This window comes from Natrix helvetica (genome assembly GCF_964273705.1).
Source record: "Natrix helvetica genome assembly, chromosome: 5".
In the NCBI taxonomy this organism is placed as follows: Eukaryota; Metazoa; Chordata; class Lepidosauria; order Squamata; family Natricidae; genus Natrix; species Natrix helvetica.
In genome coordinates, this window is record NC_138551.1 from 95474618 (window position 1) to 95501967 (window position 27350).

General features: G+C 40.7%; 1 protein-coding gene across 9 annotated transcripts in view; it reads right to left on the minus strand.

Annotated features, from left to right (window-relative positions):
- Window positions 1-3079: 3079 nt before the first annotated feature.
- PAX2 (paired box 2) overlaps window positions 3080-27350 on the minus strand; it is a 165711-nt gene continuing 141440 nt past the window's right edge. For 7 of the 9 annotated variants that reach the window (XM_081953770.1, XM_081953765.1, XM_081953768.1 and 4 more), the window contains 3 exons: window positions 18554-18655; window positions 13136-13222; window positions 3080-9261 (listed from right to left, as the gene is read on the minus strand). In XM_081953770.1, coding sequence (XP_081809896.1) covers window positions 9140-9261; window positions 13136-13222; window positions 18554-18655 — 311 coding nt within the window. In that variant the 3' untranslated portion in view covers window positions 3080-9139. Of the gene's footprint in view, window positions 9281-13135; window positions 13223-18553; window positions 18656-27350 lie in introns of all 9 variants that reach the window. The other 2 variants (XM_081953771.1, XM_081953766.1) reach the window with 1 other exon arrangement.

The following is a 27350-nucleotide window of genomic DNA, read 5'->3' on the forward strand; positions in this document are numbered from 1 at the left end:
AAACCTTACCTTTCTCTACTTTGAATTTCACTTTGTTAGATAGGGCCCAGTGTTCATGTCTGTCAAGATCCATCTCGCTTGTCAGCCTATCTTCTTTGGTGTTGGCTATCCTTGCCAGTTTAGAGTTGTTGGCAAATTTGATGAGTTTCCCTTCTATTCCCTCATCTAAATCTTTTATGAAAATATTGAAGAGTACTGTGCCTAAATCAGAACCTTAGGGTACCCCATTGCATACTTCCTTGCATGTAGGTCAAGTTTCATTAAGGACTGCTCACTGAATGCAATTTGTTAGCCAGTTACAAATTCAACTGGTGGTGATGCTGCCTATCCCATTTTTTAAAAAAACTTACCAAGCAGTAGATTGTAGTCTATTTCATCAAATGTCTTACTGAAATCCAAGTATTCCCACTGCATTTCGCTGGTCCACTAATTTAGTTACTTTGTAAGGGAGTCTGACTATTTTAACTCAAGCGTTGTCCCATAGAAAACATAAAATGTCATGTTGTATTCTTCAGAAGGCAGGACCAAAGCCAATACGTTAAATTACCAAGAAGGAGATTCAGTTCAGATTTTAGGCAGAATTTTCCAATGGTATGACATGCACAGCAATGGAACATGCTGCCACATGTAATGGTGAGTTCTCTTTTGTTCTTTTGAAAAATAGAAGATAGATGGTCCTCTGTTAGATAGGGATTAGTGCATAATACTGTTACTACTAATTGCTTACATCTCAGAATACGTACTGATTTATATACGTATGTCCCTAGAGAGCAGAAAAGTTATAAACTTCTTTAAGTGGCAGCAATCATGGTTTGATGGCTCTTTTTGAATGAATATTTGAGTCTGCTTTAGTATATTACACTCAGAATGTTGTTTTTAATTCAAAAGCTACTGTTAAGCTTTTGAATGAAAGTCAGTATCCTGCTTGTTACCTTTAAGCCCTGAAGCATCACTGCCACATTCTTCTCTGCTAATCAGAACCATGTGCTGAAAAGTGCAAACTATATCTGAGCTGGCAGACAGTGGGATTATATTTTTTTATAATGCATTCCAAAGTTTGGATGCCTTCCTTATACCCACTGCAATATCCAGGCTTGAAAATGTTCTAACGTAACCAAGTTGTAAGGACTGAGTATATTTTAAAACAGATTTTAATAATGATGCATTCTGTTTTTAGAAAAAAATGTTGTTGTTAGTTGTGAAGTCATGTCCGAACCATCATGACCCCATGGACAACGTTCCTCCAAGCCTTTCTGCCCTTGCTGAAATGTTCTTCTACAATGCACACAAAGTGCATTCTTCAGACCATTAAAACATCTAATACATCACAGGTTGTGAGTTTGGGCATGAAGCCATATGGGTGACTTTGGATCAGTCTCCCCTGCTCAACCCCAAGAAGAAGAAGGCAAGGGCAACTGATTTCTGAAATTCTTGCTAAGGAGAGAAGTCAACACTGACTTGAAGAGATAAACAAACCTACCCATACCTTATTACGTATGCCTTTTGAATTATACTTACAATTTTTTGGCAAAGGTTTGATGGGCTAGTCAATAGGTAAAGGTTGCCCTTGCACATACAGTACGTGCTAGTCTTTCCCGACTCTAGGGGGTGGTGCTCATCTCCATTTCAAAGCTGAAAAGCCAGCACTGTCTGAAGACGTCTCCATGGTCATGTGGCTGGCATGACTAAATGCTGAAGGTTCACAGAACACTGTTACCTTCCCACCAAAGTGGTCCCTATTTTTCTACTTGCATCTTTTACATGCTTTCGAACTGCTAGGTTGACAGAAGCTGGGACAAGTTATGGGAGCTCACTCCGTTATGTGGTGCTAGGGATTCGAACCATCGAACGGCTGACCTTCCTGATTGACAAGTTCAGTGTCTTAGCCACTGAGCCACCGGGTCCCTTTGTTTGTAGTTTGTTTTATATACAATTGTACAGAGGGACAGAATTTTACATTTCATTGAATCCTTCATATTAATTGATTGATAATGACCAAGATTTGGAATATAATGGATTATAGGTGTCATTCTATCTAACAATTTCTTATCCCAAACATTTTTAGGTGAATGTGTTAAAAATCAAACAAAAGAAAAATAAAACATGAAACAAAAGGAAAAACGAGCTATATTTCTTTTTATGATAGAAGTGGACAAGATCAAGTATTTTCATAAGCTTCAGCATTGTCCTCTGAAGTTTATGGAAACTTTATGGAAATCTCAATGTAGGTTGCTTTTAATCTGTGATATAATTCACATTTGATTTTCCTCCTCCAGTTCTCAGAATATGGAGAAAGGGATGTTAGGGTGGTATTGCTATATTAGACTGTTCAACAGAGGGGAAAAATAAGGTTTTCAAAAGGAAGACTGCAGAAAAGATTTCTTCTCATTTTTTGGCTGTTTAATATCTTCATGTAAGTTTGTGATTAGTTCAGAATCTTTCCTAGCTGCATTTTGATTTTTACTACTGTGAGCATGGGTGAGAAAACACGAAACGATACTGCCTCAGCCTAAGGCTCAGGATTATTAAATATGTTACTTTGAAAGAATTTTACAGTTCACAATGGATCTTGTCATAAAAAATGTTTTTGCTATATGTTTTCTTTTCGTTACCAAGCCTTAAAGATATACCAGCTAAAAGAGACATGATTAAGGAAACAATTCCTGTTCTTTCTGAAACATACCATTGGTATGAATTTGTGGGGCTATAGTTACTTTTCCTGAAAAAGTAAATATAGCCTTTTGCTTGTTTAGATCAGGAGTGTCAAATTCGTGTCATCACGGCGGCAGCAGTGGTGGGATTCAAACATTTTTACTACCGGTCCCGTTGGCATGGCTTGGTGGGCGAGACATGGCTTGGTGGGCGTGGCAGGGGAAGGATACTGTAAAATCTCCATTCCCTCCCCACTCTAGGGGAAGGATACTGCAAAATTCCTATTTCCTCCTGATCAGCTGGGACTTGGGAGGCAGAGAATAGATGGACAGTCAGAGGTGGTATTTACCGGTTCTCTGAACTACTCAAAATTTCCGCTACCGGTTCTTCAAAACTTGTCAGAACCTGCTGAATACCACCTCTGGGCAGCATCATGTGACGTATCAGGACTTTCCCCCCCTTCGCTAAACTGGGTGGGGGCGGAGCCAGCACGTGACACATCTGGGCCATGGGCCGCGAGTTTGACACCCCTGGTTTTGATGAATTACAGAACTTTAGCAACAAATTATTTTTTAAGAAGGAAACATAACAGAAGCTGCTAGGAGAAGAATGGAACAAATAAAGTGACAAGTTATCAAGTGAAGGAAAACAGAGTATTTGTAGTATTAGTAATAGCAACAAAACTTTATCAGGATTTCTCAGGAAAGATATTGAAATAGGTAGCCAATATGAACAAGAAAGAATCAGGATATTCTGCAAGTTTCTGTGTATTTCTTGGATTTCTGTATGTTTTAATTCCCAGTCCTATTGTACAGCTGGAGGGGAAGGAAAAGGGTGTGTGTGTCCTACCTTGCCCAAAGAAAGTCAAAGCAAAAAAATCCATTCATGAACCACAACCTGCAGATTTGGAGAGCCAAAGCTTTAAAAAAAACAATGAACAAAGGAAGACAAAATTATAGCAGCAAAAGCAGAAGAATCAGCATGTATGGACAGAGGCAAAAGATACCCAAATCTTCATCTTTTCCTTTTGCATAGAATTGTTTTTTCTGTTCAATTTCCCCAGTTTTTCTATTCCCTGCATGATTCATATTAGTATTATATTAACAAGATGAAGTGGCAAACATCTTTTAGGAGATGTTGGATATTTTGGGGCAAAAGCAGTGGTGAAATTCATTTTTTTTACTACCAATTCTGTGGGCATGGCTTGGTGGGCGTGGAAGGGAAGGATATTGCAAAATCTCCATTCCCACCCCACTCCAGGGGGAAGGATACAGCAAAATCCCCATTCCCTCCCCATTCCTGGGGGAAGGATATTGCAAAATCTCCATTTCCACCCCACTCTGAGGCCAGTCAGAGGTGGCATTTGCCAGTTCTCTGAACTACTCAAAATTTCCACTACTGGTTCTCCAGAACATGTCAGAACCTGCTAAATTTCACCCCTAGGCAAAAGGCCTTAACAGGTTGGGTTGTCCCCACAGATTCTGAATTTCTGCTGTGCTTTATTGAACACTGGGTTTTTGTCGTCAGTGAGCACAATGAGATTCAAGCAGTACAGACAATGCATTCCTTATTTACACGATGAGAATGAGCCAGTTTCAATCACTAGCATGATAAAGATGTAGAATGGGCTTATATACAAGAGGAATTGCCTTCACATTACACACATCATCTTTCTACAAAGCAGTAATTCAGTTCCCCCCGACAAATAAAATATTAAATAATTGATAATTTTTTTTTCTGTGCTTCCTGAATAGTCCACTCCAATGGAATCTGTATGAATAATGAAGGGTTGTTTTTTTTTTTTTTTGTATAATATCATCACATAAATCCCCATTTCAGTTCCTAATTGTAACTGTAAGTCTGCTTTACAATGCAATCTTGAAATGGAATTCAAAACAATCCAGCATAGAAATTCTTTGGCAAATGTTATGCACACATTTGCAGGCAGCTCTTGAAAAGAGCTGGAAGATAGACGAAGGCACAGCCTGGGCTTTTGAATAGGATGTTCCAAATTCAACTTACACTTCTAGTGATCATGCCAGACCAAATCAATTTTTTTTTGTAATGTTATCTGTGTTAATGGCCTGAAGTTAAGCCAAAGGTTAGGAACAATGACACATTCACCTTTTTTCAACCAATGTTATTTTAAAAAAATATGAATATCAGATCAGATTATTCCCACTACTCTTTCCCTAATGATTTCCTGGGTCTGAGGTTTTTTAAAAGATGAGATTATTCTTCCATTTTGGCATAATCAAGTTGAGGGAATACATGAATGATCTTCAGGGATATGTTGGAACCTAATTAGTTTTCAGAATGGCCCAAATAGCTATTCCCAATTGTTTGGGGATCCATATTTAATGCTATTGCATGGGCAATTTTAAATATTACAATAACCAGATTATTAACTCTCTGTGTTAATGACAATTGGTTTTTGTTGCCCTTAATCTTAAAATTAATTTGGGATAAGATAGTTAAAGATGTCATTGAAATGATTTTGGATTGCAAATCTTTAGCAGGCTGTAGGAGGTATAAAAGAATAAGTGCATTTCCAGATCTTTTAATCTGGGGCTATTAATAAAAAAATCTTTTATTAATTAAAAAAACACAGCCTAAAATGTAGATGATTTTTTGTGATCCAATAATATCAACACATTTCAATGGTATTATGGACAATAACAGAAAGAGTTTTTGGCTCACGGCAATGGTCATGAGTAATAGTCTCATGGAAAGGCTCTATAAAGCAAAATACAACCATTTTTTTTATAACCCAATAGTGACAAATTAGTTGATTTGCAAAGCCCCCTGTTTACATTTGCCTGAAAGTTTATCAAGTGCCTCCTGGTGAAGTCAAGATGTACCAAATGGGAGGCAGCAAGTATATTTAGTTCTCTATGAACACTTTCTCCCCTCTCTTGCCTCAAAAGCTCCTCATGAGAAGTCCTTGCTTCCCTTCAGAGAGTTGAACATTAGATATACACAAGATACCATATTTTTCAGAGTGTAAGATGCTCCGGAGTATAAGACACACTTTAGTTTTTGGGGAGGAAAATAATAAGAAAAAAAATTCTGCCTCTGCCTACCAGCATCCATGGTATTCAGCTGACACATGGTAACAGGCTCAGCCAATGAATAGGCATAGCAACTAAGTCAGCCAATGAGCGCTCTGAAATTTGCTGTGTGAGCAACAAGGAGATGGGAAGGAGCCTGGCTTAGCCGAGAACTGAAAGTGAAACTGCTTGCTTGTGTTTTGCTTGTATTTACTGCTACCTTGGAAAACCTGCTTTTGGTAATGTATTGTATATTATTATTATTATTTTGAATCCTGCTGAATCAGTTACTGTGCTTTCTGAATGTGATTGCTGCTGAAAACTCTGACCAGCCACGTCAGCTTCAGCACTTATTGCAGCCTGATTCAGCACAACTGATTGGTGAGTGGATCAGACTGCTGGAATACCCCCAATCAGCTGTTCCAGGCTGCAGGGATTGCCACAGACCATCGCTACCTACATGACTCACATTTTTGGCCTCTGGTGGGTGGGTGGGGGGCTACATTTGGTGTGTAAGATGCATCCAAATTTTCACCCTCTTTTTTTGGGGAAAAAGGTGCATCTTATACTCTGAAAAATATGGTACACATGAACATCTTCTTCTCCCTACAATCATTTAGGTAAATTATATCTCCTTTCTTCTCCAGATCTGACAGAAAATCTCTACTTGCGGAAAAGGGAAGTAATAATTATTCTCTCTCTCTTGCTTAGGAGGGAAAAATATTTTTCAATGTTGTGGGAGATAATGCTCAAGAGTGCAGGGAAGAAGGACCTTGACAAAGATGTCCTCTTCTTCCCACTTCCCTGTATAGATTAGGACATCCTAGAGTGGATTATATTGAGAGACTTCACTAACTCGCTGAAGGAAATGCTAGATTTTAAAAAGTCCAAAATCCACCATGATCATGCATAATGTTCCACGTTTTTAAATGATTTACAGCATTCTTACATTATGACAGGAAATTTGCATGAAGGGTATTTTAATAATGGGATATTGTTCTGGCAAGAAGAGGTAAGATAGTTACGATGAAAAGGTCCACTTTGTTTGCATGCCATTCGCTTAAGCGAGAATTACATGGGAATTAGAACACATAAGAGCAGCTTTGGATAGGAAACCTTTTGCTAGAGGAGGCATCCTATGCTATCACTTTTGTGGATGGGAATGAATTTCTCCATGATTCTCACTCTGGTAAAAGGGGAGTAGGTTGTTCTTCTCCCTTCTCTGAGGACAAGACCCTACTCGACGTATTCAAGTTTTCACAAATCCAAGTTTTAAAATTTCTTTTATTATGTATCTTATAACTTTTTATTTCAATAAAAGGGAAGGAAGGCAAGAAAGCAGAGCTGAAGGAAAGGCCATGATATTAGCATTTGAGATGCAATGGGCCCAAGCGAAGCCCCCAACAGATTTGGGCAACCACAAGGAAACAGAAAACATATGGTCAATGTGGGGGGGGGGGAGGAATCTTCAAATTATTTCACACAGAATAGCTGGCTTGAGCAATTGGCGAGAGAGATAATTATGGCATAGCAAAAAAAAAAAAAAAAACCCAACCCAAAACAAGATAGGTAATAAGATTAATCAAGATAGGTCAGGGGTGTCAAACTCAAGGCCTGGGGGCTAGATCTGGCCCATGGGGTGCTTAGATCTGGCCCTTGGGGCTGCCATGGAAACAGCGAAGGACCGGCCCACGGTACCTCTGCCAGTGAAAATGGAGGTTGGGAGGGCTGCATGCGGCCCTCCCGAGCTCTGCTTTAGCTGGCAGAAGGTTGCAGGAGGCCGTCACAGCCAAAAACGGAGTTCGGGAGCCCATGGCAAAGTGCTTGGGCCACCACAAATGCCAAGGGCATGAATGACATCAAGCTGGCCATGCCCACCCTGGCCACGCCCACTCTGCCCCCCCCCCAAGTCAAACACAACCCTGATGTGGCCCTCAATGAAACTGAGTTTGACACCCCTGAGATGGGTGATAGGCTTTGTGTGTGATTTTTATATAACAATATATTGTCTGTGGCATTAGATGGCAATTTGAAAATGAGTTTGAAATTTTAGATTTAGCATGAATTGGCAATGGCACAATTGCTTATCTGCCCATTCTCCAATCAAGTGGTAACCAATTTGTCAACACGCTGCTGGTGTGTTGTCCTTTCTTTTGTTACTGTCGATAAGAAGAGAAGGCATAACATTTTAGAAGTGAAATCTAATTTTTTTTCTGTATTTAAATATTTCTTTTGCAATGTATCATTTCTCATCCTTTAAGTCCATCCTGATGTTTTCTCTAGGAATGGCAGAAACTGAAAGGTAGAGAATCAAAATAATCATCTCTGTTCTAAATGAAATTATTTGGATTCGTTGTCAGTTGCCCAAACTATTAAATTGCCCAGCAAAAAGCAATATATTTTGGCTGGCAACTAATCAAATGCACGTTACACATCAAGAATGGATTTTCATTTTTTTTTCTGAATTGTTGCCAAATTTGTATATTGTGCAGAATGGCTGCACACAAACTGCACTCGCTCGTCTCTCTGCCATACATGGATATTCCTACGTGCATAAAAGGAAAAGAATGAAACCCAGGAAAATGTGACTATCATTGGAATTGGGGTGGTATTTCAGCTTACTCTATCATGACTTTACTTTCTCAGAAAACTGGGGTATTATTTATTTTCCTCCTCCATTGAATAGACTTTTCAGGACAAAGCATTAAAAGCAGTTATAGTTATATATCCACTTGTATAGTTCTTCATTTCAATGGTTGGTTGACATCTCGCCATCCTTCTTTCGGACTTGACTCTACGTGATTTATGGGGGTGATTGCTTGTTCACCTTCCGCTTTGTAAAGGTTTTGACAAATAGGATGGAAATGGTCAATCTTCAAATGAGAAGAAAGCAAGTCCTAATTACTTCAACCAACCTAGATAGGAATGAGAGGGAAGGTACCACACAAGGAAATGTTTGTGAAATACAGCAGATGACGCACAGTCTATTCCCCCTTCGTTAGGCTGAGCCGCGTGTTTCCTCATGCTTCTGGAAATTTGACTGTTGATCATTCCGAGTTCTTTTTTCATAGACGATCATTTTTAAGGGGAGGGGGAGGGGACAATGAATTATAAGTAACTTCCTCCCCTATTACTGACTGCCCATAATCACTCTCCATTCTTCTTACAGTTAGAGAAGACTCATGTGGAAGAAATTGAAGAATTCACCAAGGTGGAGTCTGAAATATTGCAGTGGCATTAGCAACAGAAGACAGCAGACCCACTGGCCACAAACTTGGTTTTGCCATTACCCAGTGGAGTAGCTTGGCTAGTTTGCAAGGGATATATGACATTTTCTGTCTTGGGATGTCAGTAAATTCTGCCATCTGAAAAAATACCGAGGGATAGAAGGTGGAGGGGAGGGATGCCGTTTTCTTCCAGGTGGCGCAGAATGTCCATCAGACAGGGACGATATGGAGGCCTAGGCTGTCACCCTGCAGTTTCATGTGGTTTCCATGGTAGTTAGTGGCGGTCATAGGCAGCGGCAGCAGTGGGAGGTGCGGAGCCCCGGGATGTGGCACTATAATAATAAGGGGAACCTGAAAGTTAACACAGGAGAAGAATGGACTGATTGAAAGGACATACAGTAAAATAAAATAAGAAAAAAAAGAAAGGAAGAAAAGAAAGAAAGCATATTAAAAGGAACTGGAAATAGAAATCTGGAAATGAGGATTTCTTTATGGCCTAGATCCGTGATGGCGAAGCTATGGCACGCGTGCCATAGGTGGCACGCAGAGCCATTTCTGAGGGCATGTGAGGCGTTACCCTGTCAGCTAGCATGTATGTATGCACTGGCCAGCTGATTTTTGGGCTTGATTTTCGGCTGTTTTTCAGCCTCCGGAGGCTTCCCTAAAGTCTCCAGAGGGCAAAAAAACACCCAACATGTAAACTGGAAGTTCAGGAACAGACTTCCAGTTTGCATGATGGGCCATTTTTCGCAACAACTACCTGCAACAATTGAATACACCTAATTTATTCTTGCCCGCTTGCCTGGTTTTTTTTTTTAATACTGGAAATTTCTTTTTACTTTGTCAGCCCTCTGCAAAAGTCATTAATGTGGGTGGTCTTAAAAAGTGAGTAAATATAAAAAATAGAACATTTTTGTTGATTCTTCTCATTTCCATGGTAATCTCCAAAACCATTTTGGATGATACTCAGTCCTCATGGAGAAATGTTGAAGCTTGCAAAAGAAGGAGGAAATCTAACAATACTTTGTAATCTTTCTAATTCCAATAGCAGAAATGCCCACCTTAGCAAAACTATGTAAGAAATATAAGTATCTTCATTATTTGGAATATTTTCCATTCTGAGGAAGTACATGGAGAACTAAAGTACTTTTTTATATAAAACAAAACTACCAGATCTGTGCAGAACTGGCTCTCTGGGTGTATTAAATATTTAGCAAAATCAGGCTTAGAACAGATCTGAAAACCAAGTTTAAAAAGCGGCAATAAAATTGTTGATTGGGCTGAAGGTATCTATGAATAAAGTGTAAGATGTGTAAGAATAAATGTGTAAGAGTCAAAAATTATTCAAAGAACGTTGGTAGCTGATCCTAAGAACTGGATTTTATGAAGCTTTAAGTTTTTAAATAAACTAAAGCACACAATTCACAAGATTACAGATATGGAATAGCAAGATTATTACTAAATGCAATAGCAGACCATATGACACATATTTTATTAGTAGGTGTACACGTTCCCAATAATTTTCAAGAGATCTACTCTGTTTCCGTGAAAATAAGCCCTCCCTGGATAATAAGCCCAATCGGGCTTTTGAGTGCATGTGCTAAAATAAGCCCTCTCCTAAAATATTTAAATGCATGCACAGCTGGCACAGCTGGTACCCACAGCTGGCCCCTCCCTGGGGGGGAGAAGAAAAAATATCCCACGTGCCCCACACGCACTTGCCATCCATGAGGAATGGCCTTGTGGAGGCTGCTACCACAAACACTAGCTACTGCGCCCCTTCTCTTAGTGGCGGCCACAAAAAGAGCGGCAGCCCCAGCAACGCTAAGGCTGGCAAGAGGGTGCCAGAAACAGAGACAGAACTTCTGGCTCTCTCTGGATCAGCTGATCCATGGGATGCAGGTTGCGGTTAAAGGCCTTCCAGCAACTCAAAAATAATAAGACCTCCCTCCCCGAAAATAAGGCCAAGCACTTATCTCAAAAGAAAATAAGACCCTGTCTTATTTTTGGAGAAATACAGTATGCTTTGTGGTTTAAACTCTTGGGTGTGCACATAATGGTCCTACATTAGCAATTACTACAGAAATATGATTGATAAAAATTCCATATTATCAATTTTAAGAAATATTTATCTATTCAAAACATATACAACTGCCCAGCTTAAATCCGGGCAGCTCCCACTTAGAAAATATGTCATCCTTAATTCATTACGTTAATGCATTAAGTTGGAAGTGGTCATTTAAACTATCAAGCTCAACCTCCTCTTCACTGTGAAGGAGCTCATTAGCATTAATGTTTTAAAGATGGGCGAACTGGGAAATAAAGTATTTGCTAATATATCCCAGAAGAGTAGCTTTGTAGATTCTTGCAGCAAAAACAAGAATGGGTTTTGTGACATCTTTAAAAATGAAAGAAGGGTATGTGGTGGGGGTGGGGGTAAAAAAGTCGATGGGATGGTTAAGATGGACTATAAACAAAACAGTAGTTAGATGTGACATTTTTGCACCGATGAACTAGTTATTACATGCAGTGTCATTTGAGATATCCTGATCTCTGTTTAATCAGAGTCGAGGTGGTGCAGTGGTTAGAGTGCAGTACTGCAGGCTACTTCTGCTGACTGTCGGCTGCCTGCAATTTGGCAGTTCGAATCTCACTGTTGACTCAGCCTTCCATCCTTCCAAGGTGAGTAAAATGAGGACCCAGATTGTTGGGGGGGGGGGGGGGGGAATAGGCTGACTCTGTAAACCACTTAGAGAGGGCTGTAAAGCACTGTGAAGCCATATATAAGTCTAAGTGCTATTGCTATCCAGGAGAAATAAAGTTGAATCTCATTGCTTTGGGATGAAATATTTCTTTAGGATGGCCACTTTGAGGTTAGAAATAGTGAACTGTATCTATATAGTATGTATCTATAAAACTGTATGTTTTTTTTTGTTGTTGTTTTGATACGTATTTAAACAATTCGGCCAAATCTTGCCATTTTTCCATTTACAGGACACTATTGTTCTAGCTTCCTTGACATTTTATTTATGGTTTGCTCTACGTGGGTTCCCCCCCCCAACTTTTTAGTAATTTTTAGAAAGAAAAATATTGCAAATGCTCAATGGTTTTATATAAAGGTATTACAATGTTAGCAGTTTTATTTCACATCAGCTAAGATTTAATTAATGCATGTGAAAATAAGATTATTTTCCCTCTGTATCCATTACTTTATAGGGATATTATCCAACTTGGTGTGAAACTCAAATTCAGAAGAATTCAGAATAGACTCTTGTCTGAGGTAGAGAGGACAGCTCCAGCATGCCCTGTTCTAATTCAAAATTAGAGGGAACAGTGTTGTGGCCTGCCAGCGGCCAGTGGAGCTGGCAGCAGAAATGGACAGTGGGGAGGTTGGGGATGAACATGGGCCAGTCCTGGAGGCTAGGGAAGGCTTGGACAATGGCTCTGCACCAGAGCTAGAGGTGGGTCCAAGGCCATCTGGGAGTTCTCAGTTGCCTTCAGAGCTAGACAGCAGTCTTGCCAGAAGAAAAGAACAACTCAGAATTTAGGGTCGATTTGGGATTAAAGCCACAGGTGGACAGTGAATGGCCTCTCCCCTAGGAAATAAAAGAGGAGCGAAAGGGAGTGGGCTTTTGCAAGAAACAATTCATTTGTTTGTTTGTTACTTCATTTCAGGAGTGTGAAGATCTGTCCATGAATCTCAGAGACTCTGTGCCAAGTCTTTCCTTGCACGGCACTGTGTTTGGAAAATATTTACATGGCAGCTTTCCAAGCTAGATAAGGCCTGTGGTCATAACTTCACCTTTGAAAGACTGTTTACCAGGCTTTGCTGAACGTGAATGAGAGGAATTCACATTTGTTTAATAAAAGGGGTTTTGTTGGGACCAGGAATCTGCCTTGTGCTTTTTGGGGAAGCCTAGATCAGAACAAACAGCAACTACCCTCTCACCATCCCCCCCCCCAAATATGGGCAAAATTTAAATGTAAACACTTTGTTTAGATAAAACATCTTGATGAAAAGGGAAATACTGGATTCAGTGACAGGAGTAAGCCCAAAGTTAGTTCATTTTCAGTTTTTTGGGATGGTGGTAAAAGTTTTAGAATCCCCAGTAAGATGGAAATAAGTAGGAATAAGAAAGCAAAGAAACAAGGAGGTCAACAGAAAAGGATGGCAAAGGGTAAGAGCGAACCTTAGGGAATACTCACTTAATAATGCAGGATTGCTGAACCTCCAAGCCTCATTGTAGGTTGTGTACTGAGGGTGGCTGTAAGGATTGCCTGAGAATTCACTCCCTGGAAAAATAAAACACAGAAGGGTGTCATTCATACTATAATTCAGACAGAGAGGAAAGAGAACAAAATTGCATTAGCGCTTGACAAGAGTAGAAGAAAGTCATTTTACTGGCTACAATCTGCTGGGCATCTTGTAATGCAATTCTACAAGTCCCAAGAAAACATTGCAGCAAACAGGAAAGTCTTAAGAGTCGATTGGCAAAGAAGACAAAACAGGAAACTGGGGAAAATGAAGTTTAGTCTAATACATTGGTAGAAAGTTAGCACCCAGCCTTCTCCCAGAAGAATGACATATTCTAAGAAATATTTTTAAAAGGCAGAATATTACACCTCCCTGGATAAGAAAAAGAGAAACATGTCCTTGGAAAATAGCCCACATCTTTGTTAATAGCCCCAGAAAGGCTGGCCCAGCTTATCTACAACACAAAAGACCTTCACTCTCAGGATATAATAGGATTAGCCCTCTACCCATCTCACTACATGACACCTGAGATCATTACATCACCCAGCAAGTTTCAACCAAGCCTGGGACTCAAGACAACCTACAAAGTTACCCCTACATGGCCCCAGTGGTGGGATTCAGCCAGTTCGCACCTATTTGGGAGAACTATTGTTAACTTTCTAAGGAGTTCGAAGAACCAATTGTTGGAAGAAATCTCCTTTTGTTTTTTTCCACTTTACAGGACTAATCCTGTAAGGAATGCAGGAAGAAAACATCCTGGTGTTGTTTTTAGCCTAATCTTTATTGCCCTGCTTACAGAAACTGCCTCTCCCTTATTAACCCTTATTACATTGTAAGAGTTAAGGCGAAGCGCCCATTGACACGAGTGACATTAAGTTGGCTACACCCACCCAGTCACATGACTACCAAGCCCCGCCTACCCAGCTGGTCATTAGGGCAGAGAACCGGTTGTTAAATTATTTGAATCCCACCACTGCATGGCCCCATGTGAGTCTGACAACAAATCAGGATACATTTCTTGCCACAGGAACAGGAAGCAAGTTCAATGCCCAACAGAGTGTATAAATCTCTCTCCCTCTCTCACCCAGGTGCTCTTTTTTGCCCAGGATCTCAAACCATTGGTCCTGTCCCAGTGGTGTGTTCCTACTGGTTCAGAGTGGTTTGGCCGAACTGATACTGGTTTGGCGGCCTACAGCGATGCCCAGAGAACCTCCAAACCAGTTCTCCGGGCATCGCTGTAGGCACCATCTTGTTTTTTGCTTCTGCATATGCTCAGAACAATTTGTATTGTACTGCTCATGCGTGCATGGCACGCCCACGAGCGAACCAGCAGTAGTGACTGCCGGAACCCACCCCTGCCCTGTCCACCATTAAACCATCTTTCCAAGCAGTCTCTGTGTTTCCAATGTCTTTCTTACCACTTGGATCTGAACCTAGATGGACATTTCTTCCAACACATTAATATAATAAAGAGTTTTCAGGTGGACTTCCCTTTGGGATTTGTGTTAAGAATCCTCTAAGAAAGATTGCTAATAAAGACCACAGCACATCTAGGGACAAACTGCAGCCAGCAAAGTGGGCAGTTGCAAAAGCTTTCTCATTTCAAGGTGGTTGAATGTAAGTAGAACTTCCAATAAGAAAGCAACAGGCTTGTCCCCAATAAAAGTCAGGTGGAAGATTCTTTACAAGGCCGGTTTATGTAAAAGGGGGCTTAAATGTTTCCTTTATTTTTCTATATTGTCACTCAATTTGTTTCTACATTTATTCTGAAGTGCAGGTTAAGTAAAGAACTTCTCACTCACTCTTCCTCTCTCTCTCTCTCTCTCTCAGGCCAGTCAAGGGAAGGCAGAAGCACCATATGTGCACAATGTTTATTGACAAGGAGTTAAAGGAAACGAGCTGCAGGATAATGAGCTTTTGAGCTCAATTGCGGACCGAGAGGAACCAGTTATCTCCTTTTGTGATCACTAATGAAACATGTAATTTTCTCATCAATGCTAGATTCTGTTTAACTGCTCTCTTTGGAGAAGGCGAGAGCTGTGACCTGTTCACAGCAGTCCTAAGAGCTTTTCAGTTGAAGCTCAAAATGCTCCAGAAAAAAAAAATGCCCTAGGGGAAGAAATGAGGAAAGGCCAGTTTCCCTAGGATAACTGAACAGTGCAGGCCTGCTCACTGAGTCACTAATCTCATCAGCAATAATGCAAAAACAGGTTTTATACAAGAATTCCAGTACCGTACTTTTCAGAGTATAAGACGTATCTCCCCCCAAAAAAGAGGGTGGAAATCTGGGTGCATCTTATACACTGAATACAGCATTTTTGGCCTCCCAAAACCCCGTCGCCTTCACAAAAATGGACTGCAGAGTGTTTGGGAGGCCTGCAAAATGCTCCTGGGGGTGGGGAAGGGCAAAAATGAGCAAAAAACTGGCAGTTTCTCGCTTGTTTTTGCCCCTCCAGCCCTCAGGAGCACTCTACAAACCTTCTAAAGGCTATGCATGCCCTTTTGGGGGGGAAAATGACCCAATTTGTGTGAAAAATGGGACATTTTTTGCTTGTTTTTGCCCCCCCCCCGAGCACTTTGCAGGCCTCTCAAACTCTCTGCATGCCCTGTTTTTCACAAAAAAATTAGGCATTCAGAGGGTTTGAGAGGCCTGCAGAATGCAAAAACTTTTTTTTATTTATCTCTTCAAAATCTTGTTGCGTTTTATACTCCAGTGCATCTTATACTCTGAAAAATATGGTATCTATAAGCCAAGAGACTTAGAATCAGAATAGAGGTGGTATTCAGCCAGTCTTCACAGATTCTGGAGATTAGGATCCAAAATTTTGAGTAGTTTGGTGAACTGGCAAATAGTCTGGCCCTGCCCCTGCTGCCTCCCAGCTGATCTACTTTTTTTGAATTTTTCAAATTTATTTTAATTTTGTGTGTGATCTATTTCAAGCTATTTAGCTCTCATCAGCTAACCATATCCTTACTAGGAATCAATCCTGATGAGAGATAAATAGCTTGAAATAGATGTTTACTAGTCTTCCTTTAGTTATTTATCAGCACAAATGCAACACAAATGTAACAAAGGCAACATAAAAATGGCTTTCTGTCTGGATGGCTTCTAGGGTGAGCCAAAAGACAGAAAAGGGAAGCAGTATGCTCCCTCCCATATTTGTGACACAATACATACATACATACATACATACATACATACATACATACATACATACGTGTGTGTGTGTGTTTGTATGTATGTATGCATGTATGTATTGTGTCACAACCCCTGGTATGCCCAAATATGGGAGGGAGCATACTGCTTCCCTTTTCTGTCTTTCGGCTCACCCTAGGAGCCATCCAGGCAGAAAGCCATTTTTATGTTGCTTTTGTTACATTTGTGTTGCATTTGTGTTGCATATGGCTAGCTGATGAGAGCTAAATAGCTTGAAATAGATCTATGCTAGTCTCCCTTTATTTATTTATCAGCACAAATGCAACACAAATGTAACAAAGGCAACATTAAAAAAATGGCTTTCTGCCTGGATGGCTCCTAGGGTGAGCTGAAAGACAGAAAAGGGAAGCAGTATGCTCCCTCCCATATTTGGGCATACCAGGGGTTGTGACACAATACATACATATTTCCCTGGCTTAGCTAATAAAGGAGGAGAGCCTGTGGCTTAGTGGCTAATACAACTGCCTGATATGTAACACAGCCCAGATTCGATTCCCAGTAAGGGTATGGCTAGCTGATGAGAACTAAATAGATCTATACTAGTCTCCCTTTATTTATTTATCAGCACAAATGCAATATATGTATGTATGTATGTGTGTGTGTGTGTGTGTGTGTTACAACCCCTGGTATGCCCAAATACATACCTATTTCCTATGGCTAGCTGATGAGAGCTAAATAGCTTGAAATAGATCTATACTAGTCTCCCTTTATTTATTTATCAGCACAAATACAACACACACACACACACACATATGTTGTATTTGTGCTGATAAATAAATAAAGGGAGACTAGTATGGATCCATTTCAAGCTATTTAGCTCTCATCAGCTAGCCTTACCCTTACTGGGATTCGAACCAGGACTGTATTGCATAAAAATTTTGTATGTATGTGTGTGTGTGTGTGTGTGTGTGTATACACATACATACATACATACATACATACATACATACATACAAATTTTTTTTGGTATTGTCCATTATGATATCATTCCCTCAATCCAGAACCGCTGTCATTTGCTCTTCTGTTTTGCAGTATCCTTCCCCTGCCATGCCTACCAAGACATGCCCACAGAACCGGTGGTAAAAAAATTTGAATCCCACCACTGAATCATAGATCTGGAAGGAATTTTGGAAGCCTTCTAATTTAACCATCCTGCTCAAGGAGATCTTATATCTGTGCCCCCACTTTTGGGGTACCAGGGACTGGTTCTGTGTAGTGCACTTTTTCTCCAGACTGGGGGGAGGGGGCTGGTTCCACACACTTTCTGAATCCTGTATGTGTGTTGATGGGGTTTTGTTTGCTTGCTGACACAGTTCCTGATGGGTCATGGACTGGGGCTGGTCTGTGGCCCAAGGGTCCAGGACTCCTTTCTTATACCAACCCAATAAAATGTCTGTCAAGTCTGTTTTAAAAACCTCCAACAATGGAGCACCCTGTTGTGACTTGCAGAGCTGGCAGCAGAGTCGGACAGTGAGGAGGTTGGGGAGGAACATTGGCCAGTCCTGAGGGCTGAGGAAAGCTCAGAAAAGGGCTCTGTGTCAGAGGCAGAGAAGGAGCTAGGCAGCAGTGAAGCAGAGGAACAGCCAGAGCCTGTTCCCAGTGTGTGCATGCACAGAGCTGCCAGAAGACAAGAACAATTAAAAAAGCAGGGTCGACTCAAGAGTAAAGCCAGACCTTGGAGTTGATCGGCCCCTCCCTTAGGAAACAAAAGAGGAGTGAATTGGGATTGGGCTTTTGCAGGAAACAATATATTCATTCTGTCGTGTCAAGAGGGGAAAATTCTGTTTGTAACTATAAGAGACTCTGTGCCAAGTTTTGCTTTGCCCTGCATTTGGAAACTAGTTATTTGGCAGCTCGCCAAACAAGATAAGGTTCGCATTTGATAAACAGCCCTCTGAAAGGCTGTTTGCTAAGCCTTGCGGACTATGAATGGAAGGCATTCACAGTCGTGTAAATAAAAGGGGTTTTGCTGGGACCAAGACTTTGCTTCTTGTGGAGCTATCAAGCAGTCATTACTCCACAAACCTTTGGTGACCCCTAAGTTATTCAACTATAGTTGTGCTGCAATGGCCTCCATGATATCTGGGTGATGCCAGAAGTTAGTAGTGTCCATGTAATGAACTGAACTGAAATGGGATGCAAGGAACCTTACCAGGCACCATTCCTGCAAGAGTTGAGGTTGGGTAACTGCCTTGTCCGGTTGGTGGAACATGTGGTGGGTAGCCAGGCAAGGTTGTGCTCGCCATGTCACGACCTAGGAAGAAAAAAGGAGGGAGAACTGATTTCAATGTGGTTGCTCGAGATGATGAGTCTGAAGCAGGGAAATCCTACTGTCAGGTTTCCAAGTGATGACGCCCATTCAAGAAAGAAACATGCAAAGTCCATTGTCCAAAACAAATTTCACTTTATTTAGCACTCTGTCATATTCCATTATTCCTTTTCTTTCTCTTTACTATGTAAGGGGTTTTTTGGGGGGGGGTTGCCACATTCTTAACTTTTCATGTTTCTTTTTTGAATGTCCGGTTTCCAAGTGATGAAACCCATTCAAAAAAGAAACATGCATTGGGCTAAAAAATTTGGCCATAATATTCAGCTGGAAGATTGGGAAAGAATTTGGAATAAAAATTACACAATAATAAAATCTGTCACGTACGAAGAAAACCAATACAAAATGTTTTCTCGGTGGCATTTAGCCCCCGCGAGATTGGCAAAAATGTATCCGAACTTAAATCCAAACTGTTGGAAGTGTAAACAGGCGGAGGGGACCTTCCTTCATGCATGGTGGTTATGCCCGAAAGCTAAAAAATATTGGACTAAAATACAAAAATGGTTACAGGAAATTACAAACACCCAAATAGAGCTCAAAGCAGAATTGTTCCTTCTGGGGATTATTAAGGGAAAGTATATGAAAGAGATAAAATATTTTAATTTTGCACATAATTACAGGATCTGGAATAGTGCTTGCACAATGTTGGAAAAGTGATACCATGCCGACAGACTGTTTGATAATCCAAAAGATTCTTGATTGCACAGAGATGGATAAACTCACATTGGAGTTAAGGGACAAGGAAGACTCAGAATATTATACATTTTGGGAAAACTGGTATCAATGGATAAATAAGAGGAATATGAAATGTACAGCTTAGAAACATGTATGTATAGATACAGGAATAATTAGGAATGTATAAAAATGTATTTGAATAACAAATGGTTATGTTAGTACTGTCAAAAAAGACTGTAATTTATATAAAATTATTTTTAAAGGTATTTGCATCTTAATGTTTTAAATTTTCAGGAAAGGTTTACAATGAAAGAAAAAAGAAACATGCAAAGTCCATCTTCCAAAACAAATTTCTTTTTATCTAGGTAGACATCAAACTGGCAAAGTCTGTTGTAATTCCGGATCTGACACAAATCGGAATTACACCACGTAATATTGTAAGTTAGAAACATCCTCAAAAGTCACATTCTCCAATAAACACTCAATACATATTGCCCGGTGTCTTCAAACTCCACCTTCCGTTCTCAGCAGGAGCAGCCTCTACATGGAGGGAAGTATGCTGTGGAGTACCCCAAGGCTCTGTTTTAGGCCCAGTACTCTTCAACATCTTCATCAATGATTTGGATGAGGGAATAAATGGGGAACTCATCAAATTTGCAGATGACACCAAGCTGGCAGGAATAGCCAATACTCCAGAAGATAGGCTTAAGATACAGAAGGATCTTGACAAACTTGAACATTGGGCACTATCTAATAAAATGAAATTCAATGGTGAAAAGAGTAAGGTTCTACATTTAGGCAACAAAAACAGAATGCACAGGTACAGTATAGATGATACCTTGCTCAGTAGTAGTAACTGTGAAAGGGATCTTGGAGTCCTAGTGGACAACCATTTAAATATGAGCCAGCAGTGTGCAGCAGCTGCCCAAAAAGCCAACACAGTTCTAGGCTGCATCAACAGAGGGATAGAATCAAGATCACGTGAAGGGTTAATACCACTTTATAAAGCCTTGGTAAGGCCACACTTGGAATACTGCATTCAGTTCTGGTCACCACGATGTAAAAAAGATGTGGAGACTCTAAAAAGAGTGCAGAGAAGAACAACAAAGATGATTAGGGGACTGGAGACTAAAACATATGAAGAACGGTTGCAGGAACTGGGTATGTTTAGCTTAAGAGAAAGAAGGACTAGAGGAGACATAATAGCATTGTTCCAATATCTCAGGGGTTGCCACAAAGAAGAGGGAGTAAAACTATTCTCCAAGGCACCTGAGGGTAGAACAAGAAGCAATGGGTGAAAACTAATAAAGGAGAGAAGCAACTTAGAACTGAGGAGAAACTTCCTGACAGTTAGAACAATTAATCAGTGGAACAGCTGGCCTCCAGAAGTTTGAATGCCCCAACACTGGAAGTCTTTAAGAAGATGTTGGATAGCCATCTGTCTGAAACGGTATAGGGTTTCCTTCTTAGGCAGGGGGTTGGACTAGAAGATCTCCAAGGTCCCTTCCAACTCTACTATTGTATTGTATTGTATGATAAGAGAGCTGACTAAAAGGGCTACACATATGTCAATTCCAGGTTCGAAACCTACTTAGTTACCTCTACCCTAAAACTACTCATTCTCATCCTTAGTTCTCAATCGATGACGTATTTTAGTTCCTTCAGATACTAAAAGAATTGTCTGTTTTTGCAAATTTAATAAAAGGTGATAAATTTAAAAATATTTGGAGCAATCAAAAGTTTAACAGACTACAAATGCTATATGGAAATATAATTTGGTACATAATATCTTATTTGGTGACAGTTTCCAATTATTCAGTGTTTTGGTCAAAGCTTCTTTTTTTTTAAAGTTGAAATAAAGTCTTGACACCCTTTTGTAATGAATGGTGAACTTTGTTTACTATCTACTTTTCTCTGATACCACCTTATTCAGCATAAGAAATTGTTCCTGTTTTATTGATAATGTATACAATACTCCAAAGCATTTGAAACAAAAGATACCTTTTATTCGTTCTTAAAGAGACATATTTTATTTGCCTTTAATTGCCTTTAGTCAATTATCTGACTAAAAAAGGAGACTGTGAGCTCATCTCAAAAGAATACAGGGCTGGACAGGCACCAGTGATGGGTTTCAAAATTTTTTAGAACCTCTTCTGTAGGAGTGGCCTGCTTTGTGGGAGTGGCTTGCCGGCCATGTGACCAGGTGGCAGTAGCCAACTTGTAAAATGTGGTGAAACTCACTTAACAACGCTCTTGCTTAGCAACCAAAATGTTGGCTCAGAAACTCTGGCATTTGAAGCACGCAAGTCTTAAAGCTGTCATGTTGCAAGACCCTTGCATCCCTATCCCTTTAGAAAAAAACCCAAGGGTGTTCAAACTTGACAGCTTTAAGACTTGTGGACTTCAACTCCCAGAATTCCTCCTCCAGTCATGTTGGCTCAGGAACTCTGGCATTTGAAGCATGCAAATCTTAAAGGTGTCAAGTTACAAGACCCTTGCACCCCTAACCCTTGAGAAAAAAAAAACCAGGGCTATTCAAACTTGACAGCTTTAAGACTTGTGGACTTCAACTCCCAGAATTCCTCCTCTCGCTCTTCATCTTGATGATGTGCAGATAGGCAGGGGGAGGGAGCTGGAACTGGTTCTAAACGGCACTGTAGATTTGTGGAACCTCTTCTATAGAAGAGGTTAGAACTGGCAGGAACCCTCCTAATTCAGTGAAACCCATTGAAGCAGGGATGGTATTCACTTACTTCCTCTACCGGTTTGCAAATGTGAGTATGCATACATCCACACATACACTCAGCCTTCTGTGCTTTGATCACATGCACAGCTTGCACACATGCGTACAGCTTGAAAACGTGCCTAAAGAGGACAACATAGAGCTGGGGCGGACGAGTGAATGGGTGGGCCCACTTGTGATTTCCACTACCAGTTCTAGTGAACCGATCCAAACCGACTGAATACCACCTCTGTGTGGAAGGCTCCCCTGTTCCCGCTGCAGGCCGCAGTGTCCTCAGCCCTCGGGTTTGGGTGTTTTCCACGCAAACTGCTTCTGTGACAGATCCACTCCCTCTTAGAAGACTATTGTTTATGCACAACCATCAGTAACCAGAGGTTTCAGTTGGCAGGATAAACTTTATTCAACCGACCTTGGCCAATTTCAGAAGTTCATAGCTGGAGCTTCAAGAAATGGCAACATCCCTGAAGATTCTGTCTAAGTTAGTTATTTTGTTTGCTTGTTTATTTCTTTGTTTGTTTGTCAACAAGTGCAAGGAAACAAGTATGAAAAGACATAAAAATGGCACAAATAAATGGATAGAAATAAGCAAAACATAACCATAAACACATAAAAAGAGTACATGTAAAAGGGACAGTAGGACAGGGACAGTAGTCGCGCCGGTGCACTTATGCACATCCCCTTATGGCCTCTTAAGAAACCCGTAAGGTCCACGGTAGACAGTTTAAGGTAAAAGGAATGGGGGTTGGAGGAACTAACAACAGGATCAGGTAGGGTGTTCTACACATTTACTACTCTATGGCTGAAATCGTTTTTCCTGCAATCAAGATTAGAACGGATTACATTTAGTTTGTATCTATTGATAGCCCTTGTGTTATTGCAGTTGAAGTAAAAGTAGTCATTAACAGGTAGGATGTTATGGCAGGTTACCTTGTGCACTAAGCTCAGGTTGGAATGTAGCCGGCGTAGTTCAAGGTTATCCAAGCCTAAAATTTGAAGCCTGGTGATGTAAGGAATTTTATTGCGAGCAGAGGAGTTGAGTACTTTTCTTGTAAAATACCTCTGGACCCTCTCTAAGGTTTTAATGTCCGAAACGCAGTATGGGTTCCAGCCAGGTGTGCAGCATTCAACTATAGCTCTGACAAAGGTTTTGTATGCCCTAGTTAGCAGCATAGGGTCACCAGAGAGAAAACTACGTAAAATAAGGTTGACAACTCTGTTATTCAATAGGCTGAATTATCTAAATCTTTGTCTTCAACGCAATAAATTATTTTAGTCTAATGTGGAGCAAAGGCCTTCTGAAGATGAGAGGCTTTCCCATGCCTGCTTTGTGCTTTTTCATGTGCCAACCATTGAAAAAAAAGGGAAATGGTAAGTTCTCCACAGTAGAACTTGTAGGAAGTTCTATCAAGTAGGAAGCTTGGTCACAATGCTTCTTGCAGGTTCAAAAAACCCCCGGTCCAGAGGTGGTCTTCAGCCAGTTCTAACAGGTTCTGGAGAACTGGTAGCAGAACCTTTGAGTAGTTTGGCAGCAAATAGGCTGGCCTCACCCCCACTGCCTCCTGGCTGATCTTCTTTTGTTGCCCTGAACCGCAGAACAGAGCTGGAAAGCAGATTAGTGGCGGGGGAGAGAATGGGGATTTTGCAGCATCCTTCCCCTGGAGTGGGGAGGGAGTAGGGATTTTGCAGTAACCTTCCCATGGGAGTGGGGTGGGAATGTAGATTTTGCAGTATCCTTCCCCTGGAGTGGGGAGGGAATGAAGATTTTGCAGTATCCTTCCCCTGGAGTGCAGAGGGAATGAAGATTTTACAGTATCCTTCCCCTGGAGGGTGAGGGAATGGATATTTTACAGTATCCTTCCCCTGGAGTGGGGAGGGAATGAAGATTTTACAGTATCCTTCCCCTGGAGGGGGAGGGAATGGAGATTTTACAGTATTCTTCTCCCAGAAGTGGGGTGGAAATGGAGATTTTTCAGTATCCTTCCCCTGCTGTGGGAAGGGAATGGGGATTTTGCAGTAATCTCCTCCCAGGAGTGGGGATTTTACAGTATCCTTCCCCTGCCACGCCCACAAAGCTACACCCTCAAAGCCAAGCCACACCCACAAAACCAGTAGTAATTTTTTTTTTAATCCCACCACTGCTCCATACCTTTTGGGAGCCAAATGATGGGCCAAATTCTGTATATGACGGGGATTAAATAATATTCAGGTATAACTAATCATATTTAGAGCATCCTATAATACTCTTGCTTTTAGTACAGGTAACATAATTTTCACTATGTCTCCCAACCTCAGCCAAGAAAAATGACTTTGGCGATATTCCCACTTGGTAGATTAAGCTGAAGGAATAAATCATTTAAAATCCATAGAAACCCTACCGCTAGAATCCTACGGGAGTTACAAAGGGTAACTGGGGCCATGAAGCTCAACTTCCTGCTCAATGCAGAAATCCAGATTAGAGCTTCCCCATTTGGCCTCTGCTTTAATCTATCCAACACAGAGGTAGTTGGCTCAATTGTCAAATTACCCAATTTTTCTGGAAAAAAAAGTTTTTTTTAACAAACATTTCATTGTGCAAACAGTGTGGCATTTGGGTGTCATACATTCTAATACAAATAAAACTAATAGCATTAGTAATAGTTATTGCTTTCAACCAACTTATATAAGTAATATAATACTATTACTTATAAGAGTAATACTATAGTTTATATAACTATGCAATATGTCACTATTGGATTATTCCATATTTTCTTTTATTATTGCTCTTATTTTATTATTTAGAAGTGTATAAAGTAATACTCCCCTTTTCTCTTATTTCTATCTTTGATTCTATCTTTTAATCATATCATCCTTTGTTAAAAAAAATCTTTCTATCCTACCTAACTTCTAATCATGCCACCTACCTACAAAAAAAGAAAAAAGAAAAAAAGAAAGGAGAGAGAGAGAGAGAGGAAAAGAGAAGCAAATCAAGTCAAAACAACACCAAAAACGAAAAATCATCTATCCATCATCAAATTGCCCAACTTTTAAGTTAGCTACATTTTAAGTGGTTGGCACCAAGTTTTCGATATCTCTTTGGTTATTTCTTGTAACATGTAAACTGTGATCATAAGATTACAATCAGACAAACCGCATCATGTTACACGAATGAGGCCACCAAGTTAAACTGTACACAGAAAGTCGTTGACATACGACCACAATTTAGCCCAATATTTATGTTGCTAAGTGAAACATTTGTTAAGTGAATTTTGCCCCATTTGTGACCTTCCTTGCCACAGTTGTTAAGTGAATCACTGCAGTTGTTAAGTTAGTAACATGGTTGTTATGTGAATCTGCTTTCAGAAGCTCATACATAATCCCAAGTCACTGCAAATATGATAATTATGAGTTAGTTGCCAAGCATCTGAATTTTTCTCACATGTCCACGGGGATGCTGCAATGGTTGTAAGTATGAAAAAGTCACAAGTCACTTTTTTCTAAGCTGTCATAACTTCAGTCACTAAACAAATTGTTATAAGTTGGAGACTACCTGTATATGTTACATGACGTACATACATAACCTAAACATTATGATTTGTTAACCATGCTTTATAGATTTACTAGCTGATAACCCGGTGTTGCTGGGGTATTTATAGATATCGAAACATTTGTCTGATAGGGAGCCATTGAGAGGGGCCTTTCTTCCCCTTACTCCCATGCCCGTCATCCCTGCTCTCTCCCTTCCCCCTCCCATGCGCTCCTCTTTCCTGCCCTGTCTACAATCCTGGCACTTTGCCCCAAATCCATCAGGCACTTCCCCATTGGTCCACTGGAGGGCGAACCTCATGGCTGGCTTTCCAGAGGAAGCTGTGAAGGAACTGACATCACAAACAATTGCCGCTCTAGGATGCCGCACTCGATCTCCTTAATGGCCCAGGCTCTCCCTTCCCTCTCCCATGACATCACAAACAATTGCTGCTCTAGGACGCAGCACTCGCTCTCCTTAACGGCCCAGGCATTCCAGAGTTATGCTGGAAGACACACAGACACACCCACACACAGACACACATCCACACCCACATCCAGTATTCTCCCTCCCCAGTATTTGTTTCTAGAGGGTAAGTCATCTGTGTACCAAGTTTGGTTGAAATTGCTCAAGGCCACCCACTTTTTCAGGAAGCGGGATAGGAAGTATGTCTTATAGTCCGAAAAATACAGAAGTCCTTTTTCTCCTCTATTGCATTTTTGCAGTAATGGGACTTTTAAATTAGGTCTGGATTTTGAAAGATATCAGATTATACCCTCAACAGCTTATCGTGATAAATTTGCATGATACTTTGAAGACAATACCATGTCCTGGCTTTGATCACATAATTATCACAGTTACATCCAGATCATTGTTTCATCCAATTGTTTTGGGGAGTTCCAGTTGATGAGACAGTGGATACAAAGAAGGTCCTTAAATAAGACTGACAAACGTATGGAGTTCCATCCTATCTAGTAGGGAGAAGATGACTAATTGGGTTCAGGAGATTATTAATTCTTCCTTAATTAGAAAGTTGCTGGCCAGAAATATCAACCTCTTTGAAAGTCTGTCATCAAGATTTCTCTTAACAAAGACTTCCTTGGCCCTAAAAGTAGTGAATAATTATGGGCCTGTTGCAAATGTTCTATTCCTCAACAGGGTATGAAGCAAATGGTTGCTGTCAAAATTCAGACAGCTTCAGTAAAGGTAAAGCTTCTCCTCGTACATACATGCTAGTCGTTCCTGATTCTAGGGGGCAGTGCTCATCTCCATTTCAAAGCTGAAGAGCCAGCACTCTCCGAAGACGTCTTCGTGGTCATGTGGCCGGCATGACTTAATGCCGAAGGCGCTCGGAACACTGTTACCTTTGCACCAACAGTGGTTACACTCTGCTTAAAATTCTTCTTTGCTCCCTCTTTAAAATGCTTTGACTAAGTAGTCCAGAGCTGGGTTGCTGCCGGTTCGGCCCGGATCAGGCGAAGCAGTAGTAGTGGTGGTGGTACGCTCCGCCCACCCACCCGGACTCTTCTGTGCATGCGCAGAAGTCTTGCTCACGAGAGCAGCGTGCCCAAACCGGTACTAAAAAAATTGGCAACCCACCACTGATGTAGTCGCATCAGCAATCGTTTCCTGCGAATAAACTGTAGGCATCTCCTTCATTAATCCCGTACTATCTTCAATAAATTATGCAAATTGGAAGTTCA